The sequence below is a fragment of the Carcharhinus amblyrhynchos genome, chromosome 1 (assembly GCF_965287045.1).
Source record: "Carcharhinus amblyrhynchos chromosome 1, sCarAmb.v2.hapA, whole genome shotgun sequence".
In the NCBI taxonomy this organism is placed as follows: Eukaryota; Metazoa; Chordata; class Chondrichthyes; order Carcharhiniformes; family Carcharhinidae; genus Carcharhinus; species Carcharhinus amblyrhynchos.
Window position 1 is genome coordinate 14,737,194 of NC_137324.1, and position 18,056 is coordinate 14,755,249.

At 44.0% G+C, this 18,056-nt stretch overlaps 1 protein-coding gene across 3 annotated transcripts in view; it reads right to left on the minus strand.

Moving 5' to 3' along the window:
• Nucleotides 1-18,056, minus strand: part of dnaaf9 (dynein axonemal assembly factor 9) — a 172,253-nt gene that overhangs the window by 52,407 nt on the left and 101,790 nt on the right. For all 3 annotated transcript variants that reach the window (XM_080194312.1, XM_080194221.1, XM_080194405.1), the window contains 3 exons: nt 17,233-17,334; nt 16,671-16,788; nt 4,373-4,461 (listed from right to left, as the gene is read on the minus strand). In XM_080194312.1, coding sequence (XP_080050438.1) covers nt 4,373-4,461; nt 16,671-16,788; nt 17,233-17,334 — 309 coding nt within the window. The remainder of the gene's footprint in view (nt 1-4,372; nt 4,462-16,670; nt 16,789-17,232; nt 17,335-18,056) is intronic.

Below are 18,056 nucleotides of genomic sequence, written 5' to 3' on the forward strand. Positions count from 1 at the left end.
GCTTGCCGAATATTAAAGATAGATTTAAGGTGTGGGGAGGAAAGTACATAAGAACATGAGAACATAAGAAATAGGAGCAGGAGTAGGCCATCCAGCCCTTCGAGCCTGCCCCGCCATTCAATAAGATCATGGCTGATCTGTCGTGGCTCAGTTCCACTTTCCCGCCCTCTCCCCATAACCCTTAATCCCCTCTCTTATCAAGAACCCATCAACCCGCTTCTTAAAAATATTTAGCGAGGCAGCCTCCACCACTTCAACGGGCAGAGAATTCCAGAGATTCACCACCCTTTGAGTGAAGAAGTTCCTCCTCAACTCCGTTCTAAACCGCCTCCCCTTTATCTTGAGGCTGTGCCCCCTAGTCCTACTGTCTTTTTTGAGCGGGAAGAGTCTCTCCACCTCTATCCTATCCATCCCATTCATCATCTTATACGTCTCAATGAGATCTCCCCTCATTCTTCTAAACTCTAACGAGTACAAGCCTAGTTTATTCAGCCTCTCCTCATAGCTCAATCCCCTCAACTCCGGTATCAGCCTAGTAAACCTCCTCTGCACTCCCTCCAGGGCCAAAATATCCTTGCGCAGGTGCGGCGCCCAAAACTGCACACAGTACTCCAGCTGCAGCCTCACCAATGCCCTATACAGCTGCAGCAAGACCTCCCTACTTTTATATTCAATCCCCCTCGCTATGAAGGCCAGCATCCCATTCGCCTTCCTGACCCTGCTGCACCTGCAAGCTGGGTTTTTGCACAAGGACCCCGAGGTCCCTCTGCACCGTCGCCTGCTGCAGTTTTTCGCCACGTAAGTAATAGTCCTTCCTACCATTCTTCCTACCAAAGTGGACCACCTCACACTTGCCAACATTAAATTCCATTTGCCATTTCCTGGCCCATTCGCCCAGCCTATCTAGATCCTTCTACAGAAGTGATGTTAGGGGTAAGTTTTTCACTCAGAGGGTGGTGAGTGAATGGAATCGGCTGCCGTCAGTGGTGGTGGAGGCGAACTCGCTGGGGTCTTTTAAAAGACTTCTGGATGAGTATATGGGGTTTTATGGGATTGGGGGTTATAGATAGGTCTATAGATTGGTAGGTGTTGATGTGATCGGCGCAACTCGTGGGCCGAAGGGCGTGTTTGTGCTGTAGTGTTCTATGTTCTACAGAAGGATGGTAGGAGATGAGGTCCTTAATGCAATTACTGTCACTAGAGAGGTAGTGCTTGATAGACTAACAGGACTGAAGGTAGACAAGTCCCTGGGACCGGATGGAATGCATCCCAGGATTCTGAAAGAAATGGCAGAAGTGATTGCAGATGCCTGAGTAATTATTGATTGTCTAATAGGAAGCAGAGAGTTGGAATCAATGGGTGCTATTCCGGTTGGCAGTTGGTGACGTGGAGTGCCGTAGGGATCGGTGCTGGGGCCTCAACTGTTTACCATTTACACAGACGATCTGGAGGAGGGGGCTGAGTGTCGGGTAACGAAATTTGCTGATGACACGAAGATGAGTGGAAAAGCAAATTGCGTGGAAGGTGCGGAAAGTCTGCAGAGAGATCTGGATAGGCTGAGTGAGTGGGCAAGGACCTGGCAGGTGGAGCATAATGTTCGCAAATGTAAGATTATCCACTTTGGTAGAAATAATAGTAGGAGGGATTATTATTTAAAGGGCGAAAAGCTGCAGCATGCTACGGTGCAGAGGGACCTGGGGGTCCTTATGCATGAGTAGCAAAAACCCAGTCTGCAGGTGCAGCACGTGATCAAGGTGGCAAATGGAATGTTGACCTTTATAGCAAGGGGGATAGAATATAAAAGCAGGGAGGTCTTGCTGCAACCATACAGGGCACTGGTGAGGCCGCAACTGGAGTACTGTGTGAAGTTTTGGTCGCCGCATTTGTGAAAGGTTACATTGGCCTTGGAGGGGGTGCAGAGAAGGTTCACCAGGCTGCTACCAGAGATGAGGGGGTTAGCCTATGAGGAGAGATTGAATAGACTGGGTCTGTACTCAGAGTTTAGAAGGCTGAGGGGGGATCTTATAGAGACATATAGTATAATGAAGGGGCTAGATAGGGTAGAGGTAGAGAGATTCTTCACGCTTAGAAAGGATAGCGGAACTATAGGGCACAGCCTCAAAATAGGGGTGGGGGGGTGCAGTTTAGATCAGAGTTGAGGAGGAACGTCTTCACTCAAAGGGTGGTGAATGTCTGGAATTCTCTGCCCACTGAAGTGGTGGAGGCTACTTCACTGAATATATTTAAGTCATGGGTAGATAGGTTTCTGATAGACAAGGGAATTAAGGGTTATGGGGACAAAGCAGGAAAGTGGAACTGATCCACTTCAGGTCAGCCATGATCTTATTGAATGGCGGGGCAGGCTTGAAGGGCCAGATGGCCTACTCCTGCTCCTATTTCTTATGTTCTTAAGTGGGGGCTGAAGGGTGGGTTAGTAAATTTGCTAATGACACCAAGATTGGTGGAAAAATAATGAGGTGAAGGGGTCTCATAGGTTGCAAAGCGACACTGATAGGATGCAGAGCTCGGCAGAAAATTGGCAGATGGAGTTTAACCCTGATAAGTGCAAGCGGATTCATTTTGGTAGAACAAATTTGAATGTGGATTACAGGGTCAATGGCAGGGTTCTGAGCAATGTGGAGGAACAGAGATCTTGGGATTCATATCCACAGATCTCTGAAGGTTGCCACTCAAGTGGATAGAGCCGTGAAGAAGTGTGTGAGCACTTATTAACAGGAGGTTTGAGTTTAAGAGCTGTGGGGTTATGCTGCAACTATACAGGACCTTGGTGAGACCACATTTGGAATATTGTGTGCAGTTCTGGTCACCTCACTATAAGGAGGATGTGGAAGCATTGGAGAGAATGCAGAGGAGATTTACCAGGATGCTGCCTGGTTTGGAGGGTAGGTCTTATGAGGAAAGGTTGAGGGAGCTGGGGCTCTTCTCTTTAGAGCAGAGGAGGATGTGAGGCGACTTAGAGGTTTATAAGATGAGGGGGATCAATAGAGTGGACGTGTAGAGACTATTTCCTCGGGTGGATGTAGCCGTTACTAGAGGGCATGACTTTAAAAGGTTCATGTTGGGAGATACAGGAGGGATGTCCGAGGTGGTTCCTTCACTCAGAGTGGTTGGGGTGTGCAATGCACTGCCTGCTGTGATAGTGGAGTCGGACACTAAGAACTTTCGAGCTGTTATTGGATAGACACATAGAGCACACCAGAAAGATAGGGAGTGGGAGAGCGCGATCCTGGGTTTGGACATAGCTCGGCACAACATCGAGGGTCGAAGGGACTCAAATGTTCTATTTTTATGTTCTAAACTGGGTAGGTCGACTCTGACTGGTCAAGACATTGTCCAGTGACATTGAAATGAACCAGGGAATGACTGTTCCTTAAGCTTTTGTTTAGTTGAAAAAGATGCAATATATGGACATGCCCCTTTTGTCAGCAGAGGGCCATGTGTGAATACATGTGGCTTCTAGTATGTATTAAGCAAGCCACACTGCAAATCTGATAATCTTAAATTGGTTTTCAGTGCAACGCCTCGCAGATTGCTGATAGTCTAATCACAGAATCATGTCTAATGTTGGACTTTGTGGGCCAGATTTTCTACACGCCCTCATGGCATGTTTTGCAGCAGCAGCTCCCATTGGTTAGTGGCGGGATCCTTTGATCTCAGCACTTTAACAAAGTTTTCCGTTGTATGCAATGTCCCTGCTGGCTGGGGACTTGTGATGGGGCTCGCCATTGATAGAGCTGAGAGATCCACTGGCGGGAACAGCTGAAAAATTCCAGCTTATAATTTGAATTTTGGAAGGATGGGCTCATTATGTATGGTTTTGTACTTTGCCTGTTGTGAACAAGGGACTTGCAACTTGATACAGTCCACTATATGGCCTATGTACTTGGTATCGCACTGGCACTGAAATTCAAACTATACTGCTCATCTGTGTGATCAGCAGAACATCCTTTTGCCTTGATGGCAGCATCCTGCTAGTAGGGAATACCATTCGTGCTGCTACTGCATAATAGCAGCTTACAACAGCTAACTTCATCTGTTGCTCAAATGTTTGGGACACCTTACCTTCTAGGGTGATGAGACAGACAGGGTACTTCTCAGGACTGTAAGTGACAGCTTTAGGCCCTATTTATTTAATCGCACATTTGAACATATGGAATTATGGTGTGAAGGAGCATGTAACTGGCCTAACATTAACCTTGCCCTGACGACTAACGTTGGATGCAAGCTACTATGTGTGGGAAAGGTAGAAGAACAGAAAGCATTAATTTATTACATTTTAAGAAAAACCTTGTTTTACTAAGACGTACTCACTCCAAAACAAAATTAATTGTAAATTATTCAATTTACTGACCTTCCATGTTCTTGATTGAGATTAACAATATGTGTACATAGATCTTCTTTATAACTACCAGGTAGACCTGCAATAATAGTGATCGCCATCTAAAACAAACACCAAGAAATCCAATTATATAAGATACTACTACAGATATTGTCAATTTCAATATGGAAAATTAAATGATACTCTGGGAATCAATAAACAAGCAAACATTTATACAAAAGAAATCTACTGCAAAATATTTTACAGCAGTGGAATTATTTAGCATGTCACGTAATCCAGTGATTTGACACGTTACCGATTTATTACCAGATGTCGCACACCAGGAAATGAGAAAGAGAAGGCAGCAGTTTTATTTCGTACAACCATAGTTAGAAATGATACTTTTTCTGATCTAAAATGCTGGGTCATTCTACAAAGCACTGTGAAGGCGGCCAAATTTTTTAAAAAATACCGCAAGTTCATTATATAACTTAAGGAACGTTGGGGAGCATTCATTGGATAATTATCTGTGCACAGAGGAAAAACATAGCTCTTTTAAGGGTCTTTTAACTTATTTATTAGCTAATTTCTTAACTGCCTTATTTTTACCAATATACTCAAAAGCAGTTTAGAAAGAACTTATTGACACTAGTGGTGCATTGTAGAATTGGCAGCTATATGTTTGGAATGTCTCACTTCGCAAATAACCCAAACTGATTAAAGATCGACTTCTGGTCTCCTTTTTCACCATTTATTTACTTAGTATTTCAACTCAACCCTTTTCTTTTCCCTATTGAACTTAAATTATTTGAGCTTGGTCTCATAAGAGATTAGCATGCAAAGTTAAAGCATAAGAGGGTGGGGGTAATATATTGAGATGAATAGAAAGCTGGTTGGCAGACAGGAAACCATAGATGGAGAAAAAACGACTACAACAATGGTTTCACAACAATAATGGCAATAGAACTTTAAAATGGCTATTCTGCTTGAGAGGTAAGCGTGCTGGGATTTTTTGATCAATTTATAATTAAAATAAGATGCAGGTCGTACAAGTTATTCTGGTCTGAAGCTTCCTGTGTTGACTAAATAAGAGAAGTTGTTTACTTTTGAGCAGACATTGTGGCCTTGAATTTTATATCTGTTGTGTGAGACATGCAATCTGAAGTAAGCATAGTGGCATCATTCACAAGTAATTTCATTGGTTTCTGATTACACAATTGGTTGGGTGATACAGAGTCTTCTAGAAGCAACTGAAGGATTTGTAGATAAAAGGCATTGCAGTCCCTTGTTTGCCAACAACAACTTTCTAGATTAATCATTCTAAGAAGAGTGCCCTGAAGGAATCTTCAGCAAGTAGATAGATTCTACATCAGGAATATTTCTTGGCCAAGGCTTTTCCTGAACAGTTTAACTGAACATTAATTCTTAATTGAACATCAACTTAAACAATTAAAGTTCAATAAAAGAGTTAGAGTTGCACGTATTAAGTAAAAAAAAAGGAATTGTTGAATGAATTAAAGAATTGACCACTGTTCTTGTTTGTCTGATTAAACTGGAACGCTTGGAAGTTGTTTAAATTAAAAGCCAAATAACAAAATAAAGAGTTGGAATAAATAAGTAATTTTCCGAATGGCAGGCTGTGACTAATGAGGCACCATAGAGATAGGTGCTAGAACTCCAGCATTTCACTGTATATATTAATGATTTAGATGAGGGAACTAAATGTAATATCTTCAGATTTGGAGACAATACCAAACTTGGTGAGAGGGTAAGCTGTGAGGAGGATGCAGAGCTGCTTCAATGTGATCTGGCCAAGCCGAATGAGTGGGCAAATGCATGGCAGATGTAGTATAATGTATGACGTTGGTAAATGTGAGGTTATCCTTGATGGTGTGTGGACCACTGTCATCTACGTCCAACTTCTCTGACACACTACTGAAGAAAGGCGGCGAACCACCTGAAAATGAAGATTGATTTCCAGGACGAATTCTGAGGCTGGAAGATGGATCCCCTCCAAGGCACCTAATCTGGAATGTCCACTCGCAGATGCACCCCAAATCACTGCTGTGATGTTCCAGGGTTTCAGGCAGCCTCCATCCTAAACTCCAGAGAGAACCCAAGCATTGAATATGTGAATATGTAGGGAATAGAGGGATATGGTCTGAGTAAGGAGACACGGTTTTTTTTCAAGTTTAGTTAGGGCAGCAATTATCAACTGCAGCCAAGGCCATGAATTCATGGAAGCACTGAAGTAACCAGTTCCCTTAACAATTAAAAATTGAGCAATCCCAAATAATAAAAAGAGAAGGTAACTTAATTAGTCACTGCAAACTAATTGGCCTGAAGGTAAATGGAATGGAATTTCTGCAACACCAGACAACATTGCAAGAGATGTAATTGGAGTTATCTGATTCAGTAACTCAGTCTTGTAAACATGCCTGTATTTTTACAATCCTCTCATGGCAACAATATGAATGTAAACATGTCTGAAGGATTAATTCTTCAGGTCAGGTTGAAATCAGTGTACCCTGAATTTGTTAGAATCGTATCTTGCAAAACTATATTTCTTCTTTAATATTTGGAAGGACATTGCATTACTTAAACACTTGGACTATTTATTTTTACAAAAAGATCACAAGTTTACCTTTGGATTACAACTGGAAACCTGCAAAGCTGAGACAAAACACTCAAGCTCAACGTATTTATATTGATCCAACTGTACGAGTGCCAAATGCTTTTGAACAAGGAACCTCTTTCCAGAAGACCACAAGGGGAACTGCACAAGTTTGTATTTAAGAACTTAACTTGTCGGTGGTGCAGGAAGGCTGACAAAGGACCCCCTTTGATCAGGATCAATCCCTCATGATCACTCCCAATTCAATGCCCTCCCAGCCTCCAAAATCACCATGACTGAAAGCAAAAAATCCATCAAGTCCAACGAGCAAAAGCTTGGTCAAGAGAATTTTATGGAGTGGGTCTTAAAAGGAGGAAAGCAAGACGCAGAGACAGAAAAAGGCAATTGAAGGTATTACCACCAATGGAGAAACAAGTACAAGTTGGAAATAAACAAGGGGCCAGGATTAAGGGAGCACACAGATCTCCAAGGGTTGTGAGGATGGAGGGCTAGGTAATGGAAGGATTTGGATCCAAAGATGAGAATTTTAAAATGAAGATATTGCTTGACCAGGGAGGTCATCAAGCATGGAGGTGGTAGGTTAATGCGACTTCATATGAGTAACAGAGTTCTAGATGTCCACAGGTTTATAGTGTGAATGTAATAGACAACCCATGAGTGCATTGTTTATTAATGTCTGGAGGTAAGGAAGGCATGAATGAGTGTTTCAGCAGATGGGTCAACGCAGGAACAATGTTTTGGAGGTAGAGAAGTGCAGTTTCAGTGGTGGTACAAATGTGTGGTTGGAATCACATCACAGGTCATATCTAACAGTGCGGCACAGTGGCACAATGGTTTGCACTGCCGTCTCACAGAGCCAGGGGCCTGGGTTCGATTCCTAGCTTGGGTCACTATCAATGCGGAGTGTGCACATGAGTCTCTCCATGTTTATATGGGATTCCTCAGGTGGTGAGGTTTCCTCCCACAATCTGAAAGACGTACACGTTTGGTGCACTGGCTATGCTAAATTCTCCCTCAGTGTACCTGAGCAGGAACCAGAGCATGGCGACTCGGGGATTTTCACAATAACTTCATTGCAGTGTTGATGTAAGCCTACTTGTGCCACTAATAAATAAACTATAACACTAAGTCTACAAATGCATAACTTAGTCTCAAATCTTTGGAAGAGAATTATGTTTGCAGCAGTGACCCAAAAAAAAATGGTTTCTGTTATCCCAACATTCAACTGAAGGAAATTTCTCCTCATTTCCTACTCGTAGCTTTCTTCCATAACGTGAGAAATGAGGATGTTTGCAGGTGATGGCATAATATTCAGCACCATTCATGAACTGTTTCAATACCTGAGGAGTCATGTCCAAATGCAGATTTAGGCTGACAAGTGGCACAAGTCAGAAATGTAATTGAGTGCAGCACCAACAACACTCAAGAAGCTTGACACCATCCAGGACAAAGTAGTCCTCTTGATTGCTACCACTTCCACAAATATTTCAATCTCTCCAGCCCCAATGAACAATGGTAGTACCATCTGCAAGATGCATTACAGGAACTCAAAGGCTCCTTAGACAGCACCTTCCAAACCCACAACCATGACTATCAAGAAGGTCAAAAGCAGCAGGTTCCTAGGAACACCACCACCTGGAAGTTCCCCTTTATGTCACTCACCATCCTGACTTGGAAATATATCACCGTTCCTTCACTGCTGCTGCTTAAAATACTGGAATTCCATCCCTAACAGCACCTTGGGTGTACATATATCTCAAGGACTGCAGCAGTTCAAGAAGACAATTCACCACCACCACCTTTTGAAGGGTAGCTAGAGATTCATAATAACTACTGGCATAGCCACACCTCATAAAATTAATGTTTTAAAATGTCGAACAAGTGCTCTGATAGCTCAGAGACAGTGAAGGTGTCAAGGAAGATGAAGGAGAGATAGAGGTATAGCTGTGAAAATTAAAGCTGTACTTTTGAATAATGCCCCCCAGGACAGCATATAGATAGCAAATTGAAAGGGGGCCAAGCACCAATCCTTGGGGCACAGAGATAATGAGACAGGAGCAGGAAGAAAGGCCATTGCAAATCATGCTCTGGTTTTGATTAGTTAGGTAACAATAGAACCAGGTGAGAGTAGTCCAATCTAGCTGGATGACAGTAGAGAAATAATGGAGGAAGATGGTGTGATGAACTTTGCCAAAGCATTCAAACAAGAAGGATGAGAAAGGCAAGCCTTCTGTCATAGTTATGTAGGATGTCTCTTGTAACTTTCATAAGAGCTGTTTTGGTACTTTGGCAGAAATCCGATTGGATGAATTCATGCATGCAGTTCTAGAAACAACAGAAATAGTTTTGGGAGGGGATATCACTTTTAAGGACTTCAGAAAGGAAATGAAGGTTGAAACATGATTTGGAAGGATGGCAGAGTCAATGTTCAGTTTCCAAGGAGAGGGTCAGATTTAAAGAGGAGTGGTACAACATCAGAAAAGAAAGAACAGTTAGCAGTATCGGCTAACATGAGGAACAGAAGGGGAAGTCGGGTGGCCAGCAGTTCAATGGAAATAGATGAGGGAGCAGGAGGTCAGTCTCTTGAAGAAGATGAGCTCAGAATATTTCAAAAGGGTTTCAATTTATATTTCCCAAAAGCTGAATTCTGTAACAAAGTTATCCTAATGTAAAAACAGAATTTTCCAGGATTCAGTCACTGTATCAGAGAAGAAGCAAATGCCTCCACAATATTAACCCATTCACTGATTCCACGGTTGTATGTAATCAATCAAGTTACAACTTATAATGCAAGTCAGGTCATGATTCTGATTAAAGGTCCTTGATGTAAGAACATAAGAAATAGGAGCAGGAGTAGGCCATCTAACGCCACGAGCCTGCCCTGCCATTCAATAAGATCATGGCTGATTTGATAGTGGTTCAGTTCCACTTACCCACCTGCTCCCCATAACCCTTAATTCCCTTACTGATCAAAAATCTGTGACTTAACACATTTGACGAGGTAGCCTCCACTGTTTCAATGATCAGAGAATTCCAAAGATTCATTACCCTCTGGGAGAAGTTGTTTCTCCTCAACTCTGTTCTAAATTGACTCCCCCCTATTTTGAGGCTGTGCCTGCTAGTTCTTGTTTCCATTCTAAGTGGAAATAATCTCTTTGCTTCTACCCTGTCTAGCCCCTTCATTATCTTATATGTCTCTACAAGATCTCCCCTCAGCCTTCTAAACTCCAACGAGTACAGGCGCAGTCTACTCGATCTCTCCTCATAAGCTAACCCCCTCATCTCCAGAATCATCCTGGTGAACCTTCTCTGCACCTCCTCCAAAGCCAATATATCCTTCCGTAAATAAGGGGACCAAAATTGCACACAGTACTCAAGTTGCGGCGTCGCCAGTGCCCTACCTTTGGTGGGGGAACATGTCGCGTCCTTTCAGGGTGGTTTGTCCATCCTTTGTCCCCACCTAGCACTCAGCTCTCACCTGCGGCTCCCCGTGGCTGTTTGCATGCAACAATGGCAACGGCCTCGACAAGCCAGCTAAACCAGGTGAGGATAGCCGACAGGTCTCAACCCTCAGAGATAGGATGATGTCTATCCCAGCATGTGAAGACAGAGTCTGACGGATTGAGCGGATGAAACCAATGGAAGGTCCAATGGTCAAGGCGGCGGTCTCTGCAAACATCGTGGAATGCGAAGAGCAGGACAAGTCACAGAAGACGTCCTGGTCATCCACTGCGCCTAGTCCCATCTCCAGCCGTCTTAACTTTTGTCTTGCCACTGGATCTAGATGGGAATTGGGAAGAGAGAGTGAGGCTGACACTGCGCAACTCTCCCTCGCTTTAATCCAAATCAAGTGCTAGTTTCAACACCATCATCATGTGTTCTGTCCAACCCTTGAAGTCCTGTGGCGACGGGCGAGCGACGAATCAGCAGGTGTGGATACACTGGGAGTTGTAGTCACCGACCTGCATGCAGCTGGCTCAGGTTTAATGGTCACTTTCCGCTGACCGAAGCAGCAGTGGAACTCAACGTCTACCTGGGTGACTGAGCAGTCCTCTTCAGGAACACACTGCTCACCGCCGTACAATGAGGAAGGGACTAGAAAAGGTGCCCTAAACATTGCCTGCTTCACTACACCCTGGCCAGTTTACCACGGCTGGTGGGGATCCCATCTTGTGGTCGAACAAAATAAAACGCAAGGTGACACCGCTCACCATTGGCACTTGGAACGTGCGCACGCTTTTGGACAACCCTACAGCGGACAGACCAGAGACAAGAACAGCCTTAGTTTCCAGAGAGCTTGCATTGACATTGCAGCCCTGAGCGAAACTCGTCTTGTCAACGTAGGTCAGTTGACTGAAACTGGAGGTGGATACACTTCTTTTCTGGAGCAGTTGTGGCAGCGATGAGCGTTGTGATGCTGGAGTTAGATTCGCCGTCAGGAGTCACCTTATTCAGAAACTTGATAGTCTACCCAAGGGCACGAACGATCGGCTTATGACATTACAGCTTCCGCTACAGAAGTCAAGCCACCCTGTTCAGCTCCTATGCCCCCATTGTGAACAATCCAGACAAGATGAAAGACAAGTTCTAAGAACTAGATGCCCTACGATCAGCAGTGAGCAGTACTGACAAGCTGATCTTGCTTGGTGATTTCAATGCAAGAGTAGGGTGTGACTCTGCAATCTGGCAGGGAGTCACTGGGAGGCATGGAGTGGCCAAGGATAACAGTAACAGCCTACTCTTAACGAAGACCTGTGCAGCACACGACTCATCATCACCAACACAACCTTTCATCTGCCTATCCAGAAGACGACCTCCTGGATGCACCCCCACTCTAAGCGCTAGGTCTTATCGACTATGTCACTGTCATGAGAAAAGATAGGCAGGATGCCAGAGTAACCAAGGCCATGTGTGATGCTGACTGCTGGACAGATCACAGGCTCATTGTCTCCAAAATGAGGCTCCGCATCAGACCCAAGAGGCAACCACAAGGAAGCAAGGTTATGAAAAGGATCAATGCAGCCAAGCTAAAAAACCCCAGCATAGCTTCAGCACTGGCTGAAGACTTAGAAATCAAGCTTGCTGACCTACACCTCGCAGGCAGCACTGAGGACGACTGGGAACACTTCAGGGATGCTCGGGCCCTCCAAACGCAAGCAGCATGATTGGTTTGATGAGAATGATGAGGAGATACAGGCTCTACTTGTTGAAAAGCACCATCTTCATTGGGTCTGTCAGAACAACCCATCTTCAGCTGTCAAGGGAAATGCTTTTACCAGTGCTCGCAGGACAGTCCAGAATAAACTGCATAAAATACAGGATATCTGGCTGAGTGCCAAGGCAGATGAAATACAGGGATACGCTGACAGAAATGACGTGAAACATTTCTATGAAGACCTCAATCTCTCAGGAGTTCCCCCCTCCTGAGTATAGATGGTACAACTCTCATGACAGAGAAGACCCAGATCCTACAGAGATGGGCTGAACATCTGAAGCCATCCTCAACTGACCGTCATCTATTAACGCTGAGACAATAGACAGGATTCCCCAGGTTGATATCAACAGTGCCATGGATGACCCACCGGTGGTAGCCGAAGTCACAAAAGCTGTCAGCCAGGTATTCAGTGGCAAAGCCCCAGGGGCAGATGCCATATCCGCAGAAATCTATAAAACAGCTGGTCCTGCACTTAGAGAAGCTCCCCGAGTTGTTCCAGTCCTTTTGGAAGCAAGGATCCACTCCTCAGAAACTTAAAGATGCTTCTATCGTATACCTCTACAAGAGCAAGGGCAATTGTCAAGTATGTGACAACCACCGAGGAATCTCGCTGCTCTTCATTTCAGGAAAAACCCTCGCAAGAGTCCTGCTAAATCGTCTGGTCACTCATCTGGAGCTGGACCTGCTTCAAGTCACAGTGTGGCTTCCGCAAAAGGTCGTGGGACTACTGACATGATTTTTGCTGTGCGCAAACTTCAGGAGAAGCGTCAGGAGCAGAATCGCGAGCTCTACACAACCTTTGCTGACCTTGCGCAAGTCTTCGACAGTCAGCTGACAAGGCTTGTGGAGGATCATGTCAAAGTTCGGCTGCCCGCCACCCCCGCGCCCCCCCACCACCCTGCCCCAAATTCATTCAGATGGTACGCCAGTTCCATGATGCCCAGAGTACTGCATGGCGGAGAATCCTCTGAGGCATTCCCAGTCACCAATGGCATCAAACAGGGCTGTGTGCTCGCACCCACACTGCTCAGCATGATGTTTACTGCCATGCTGAATGAAGCCTTCCTGGGCAGTGTTGCTGAAATCAGCCTCAAGTATAGAGTGGGTGGGAAGCTCTTCAACCTAAGGAGACTTCAAGCTATTACCGAAGTGAAACAGACTGTTCTGAGATTTCCTTTTTGCCAATGACTGCGCCCTGTAAAGGTGGCTCAGAGCCAGAGATGCAAGTCAGTATGGACAAATTTTCCATGGCTTGTGACAACTTTGGAATCACCATCAACATTAAAAAGACCAAAATCATGCACCTGTCTGCTCCTCATGCACCATACACAGAACCCATAATCACAACCAAAGGGCAGAAACTACAGGCGGTGGACCAGTTTACTTATCTTAGCAGCACCCTCTCCCAAGCAGTGACTACTGATACAGAAGTTAACTGCAGAATAGCAAAGGCAAGTTTGGCTTTTGGTAGACTGCGCTCCACTGTATGGGAACGTCAGGGAATCAGCCCAGCAACAAAACTGAAGGTCTATAGCCCTCCTGTATGCCTGTGAAACGTGGACTGTGTCTTGAAGGCATGCAAGACAGCTCAATCATTTCCACAAGACTTGTCTTCGCATAGTATTACGCATCCAATGGCAAGACAAAGTACCAGACACCGAAGTGCCAGAAGATTGGAAAACAGCTAATGTTACGCCGTTGTTTAAAAAAGGTAGCAGACAAAAGGCAGGGAATTATAGGCCAGTTAGCTTTATGTCCATAGTTGAAAAAATGCTAGAATCCGTCATCAAAGAAGAAATAGCAAGATACCTAGAAAAGAACAGTTTGATCAAGCAGACGCAGCACGGATTCGTGAAGGGGAACTCGCGTTTAACGAATTTATTGGATTTCTATGAGGATGTGACTAGTTGGGTAGACAGAGGGGAACCGGTGGATGTGGTATTTTTAGATTTCCAGAAGGCGTTCAATAAAGTGCTTCACAAAAGGTTGCTGCAGAAGGTTAGGGTGCACGGAGTTGGGGATAAGGTGTTAGCGTGGATTGAGGATTGGTTATCTAACAGGAAACAGAGTTGGAATCAATGGGTGCTTTTCTGGTTGGCAGATGGTGACCAGTGGAGTGCCGCAGGGATCAGTGCTGGGGTGTCAACTGTTTACCATATACATAAACAATCTGGAGGAGGGGGCTGAGTGTAGGGTAACAAAATTTGCTGATGACACGAAGATGAATGGAAAAGCGAATTGCATGGAGGGCACGGAAAGTCTGCAGAGAGATCTGGATAGGCTGAGTGAGTAGGCAAGGACCTGGCAGGTGGAGTATAATGTTAGCAAATGTGAGGTTATCCACTTTGGCAGAAATAATAGTAGGAGGGATTATTATTTAAAGGGTGAAAAGCTGCAGCATGCTACAGTGCAGAGGGACCTTGCGCATGAATCGCAAAACCCCAGTCTGCAGGTGCAGCAGGTGATCAAGAAAGTGAATGGAATGTTGGCTTTTATAGCAAGGGGGATAGAATATAAAAGCAGGGAGGTCTTGCTGCAGTCGTACAGGGCACTGGTAAGGCCACAACTGGAGTACTGTGTGCAGTTTTGGTCCCCGTATTTGCAAAAGGATATATTAGCCTTGGAGGGTGTACAGAGAAGGTTCACCAGGCTGATACCGGAGATGAGGGGGTTAGCTTATGAAGACAGATTGAATAGACTGGGTCTGTACTCGTTAGAGTTTAGAAGGCTGAGGGGGGATCTTATAGAGACTTACAAGATAATGAAGGGGCTAGATAGGGTAGAGGTACAGAGATTCTTCACGCTTAGAAAGGATAGCAGAACTAGAGGGCACAGCCTCAAAATAAGGTGGGGGGGGGGGTGCAGTTTAGATCGGAGTTGAGGAGGAACTTCTTCACTCAAAGGGTGGTGAGTCTCTGGAATCCTCTGCCCATTGAAGTGGTGGAGGCTACCTCACTGAATATATTTAAGTTACAGGTAGATAGATTTCTGATAGACAAGGGAATTAAGGGTTATGGGGAGAAAGTGGGAAAGTGGAACTGATTCACTTCAGATCAGCCATGATGTTATCGAATGGCGGGGCAGGCTCGAAGGGCTAGATGGCCTACTCCTGCTCCTGTTTCTTATGTTCTGAAGTTCTCTCTAGACCAAGTCTACCATCAGTCCACACACTGCTGATGAGAGTGCAGACCTGGTGGGCAGGTCATGTCATCCATATGTCAGATGAGCGCATACCCAAGCGGCTCCTTTTTGGGGAACTCTCTGCATGAAGACGCTCGCATGGAGGGCAGAAGGAACGTTTCAAAGACACACTCAAGGCCTCCCTGAAGTCGCTTGACATTGACACGGCCACCTGGGAAACGCTGGCACAAAACTGCCCTACCTGGCACTGCCTCATCCACAAAGGCTGTCAAGCTCACAAAGCAAGATGTATTGCTGAAGCACAACTTAAGCGCGAGCTACACAAGTCCAGAGCCACCAGCGCAATAACTACAGTGTCTACACAAGTCTGTCCAATATGTGCTAGGACATTCCGTGCCCGAACTGGCCTGATCAGTCATCTTCAGACACACCGCAACCAGCCTCAAAATGACTGATGAGGACCTCAACACCATTAATGACAATGGACGAACAATACCAGCCCCCTGTACAATTGCAGCAAGAGCTTCCTACTTTTACACTCCATACTTCTCGCAATAAAGGCCAACATTCCATTTGCCTTCTTGATCACCTGCTGTACCTGCAAACTGAGTTTTTGTGATTCAGGCACAAGGACCCCCAGGTCCCTCTGCACAGTAGCATGCTGTAATTTTTCACCATTTAAATAACAGTCTATTTTACCATTATTCCTTCCAAAGTGGATAACTTCAAACTTGCCAACATTATACTCCATCTGCCAGATCCTTGCCCACTCACTTAGCCTATCCAAATCTCTCTGCAGACTTTGTGTCCTCCACGCAATTTGCTTTCCCACTCATCTTTGTGTCATCTGCAACATTAATTCGGTTTCTCTCCATAGATGCTGCCTGACCTACTGTGTATTTCCAGAATTGTGTTTTTATTTCAGATTTCTGGCACCAGCAGTTTCTGCTTTTTAATTCTTCTGCATGACTCAGGAAATGAAATACATTAATTCTTGTGCCCAGGAGATGTAATTTTACAATTAGCATCTTGTGCATTAATCACATTTAATGTATATTTTAATGTGCTGTGGTATATTAATACCAATGCTTAATTGGCTAAAAATTATGCAGACCTCTTCTAAGAGAGATTAATACAAGTGGAAAGGCAATGAATCAAATACCGATTAACCCAAGTATCAACTCACTGGTTAATCACTATTTTTATACTGTCCTGATGGTATTAGCTGGGCATTTAACTATCTGTATTCACTCAAATCCATTCACAATTTTGTAATTGCTAATAAATAATAAGTACATTTTAAGCATTGGTTTTGAAAGACAAAGAACATGTTTTATTACCTTAGTCTGGTCTTCACTGAATGAGGAGGTTACCTTCGGCGGCTGTAATAATATGCACAGATCAGATCTTCTCACTGGTTCATGGCTCACACTACTGACAGCAAAATGCTGTAAAAAGCTGGAATCAATTTAGAAGCAGATTTAATTTCCATTTGCTTTGTTCAATCATTGCATCTAAAGCTGAGATATGATAGCCTGGCTATCACACTTAAGATGCAAATCTTTACAGGTATTTCAAAAATGAGATCACAAACACTTGCTGTAAATTCATTATAATATTAGTCGAACAACAATACTGAAAACATCTCTGTAAAGAGAATTTAAACACAGAAGTTTGTGCTACTTTCTTCTCCAATAAGGCATCATTTCTTAGCTTAAAATTTTACAGTTGCAGGGAATTTTGATCTACAGTTAGGATTTAATGGAAGACTACCAAGAGGCAGAAACACTTAAGCTAGAATGGGAATCAAAGGCAGCTGAAGTATTCATGAAAAAGGTGGGAGCAAAAGAAAATCATTCAATAGCCAGCAATTCATATGGCAATAACAAAAGAAACACTTACATGTCAAAATCTGGTAGGTTAGCACCAACTCTTTTTAAACGGTTCCAGCGTTCATCTTTAGGTATAGACTGAACCTCAAAAAGTTTCTCCAGGTTCAAGTGTCTGATGGAGAATAAACAGCAATGTGTGCAATGTTATAATGTGCAATTTAAATATAATGAAGTTGGCAGATTAATACCCAAGAACGTTTATTTCAATATTGATCTATGATGTTTTAAAACAATACTTTATTTCATAAAATCATAGAATCTACAGCACGGAGACAGACCCTTTGGCTCAAACTGATCCAGGCCAACCAAAATGCGAACCCCATTTGCCTGCATTTGGCCCATATCCCTCTAAACCTTGCCTATCCACGTATCTATCCATATGCCTCACTGAAACTTAATATTCAAGACTAGTTTAATACATCTTACACAAAAAAAAATTACTGAAGTTGCTAGAAATTTGAAAAATGTCAGAAAATGCGGGAAATCCTCAGTTTGCCTGTCAGCATTTGTGGAGAGAGAAACAAAGTACAATGATCAATCAGAAGTGCAAAATATTAAAGCTGTAATTGGTCCTAACAAGTGCAGAGGCAGACAGAGGGAAGGTTTAAAAAAAAGATCTGTGATAGGACAGAAGCTAGGAAAGATGAAATGACAAAAGGGATTGTCGCACAAGGCAAAAGTGAGTGGCAAAGGAAGGAACAAGTAAAGAAATGAAAGATAAGCCTGAAGGAGGTATAAATGGCAATGTGGTGCACCCACAGCAAACAATCCCAACCAGGTGTCCTTAAGCCTTTTGAAGCTTGACTTATAATGCTTCTCTATTAAACAAGGTAC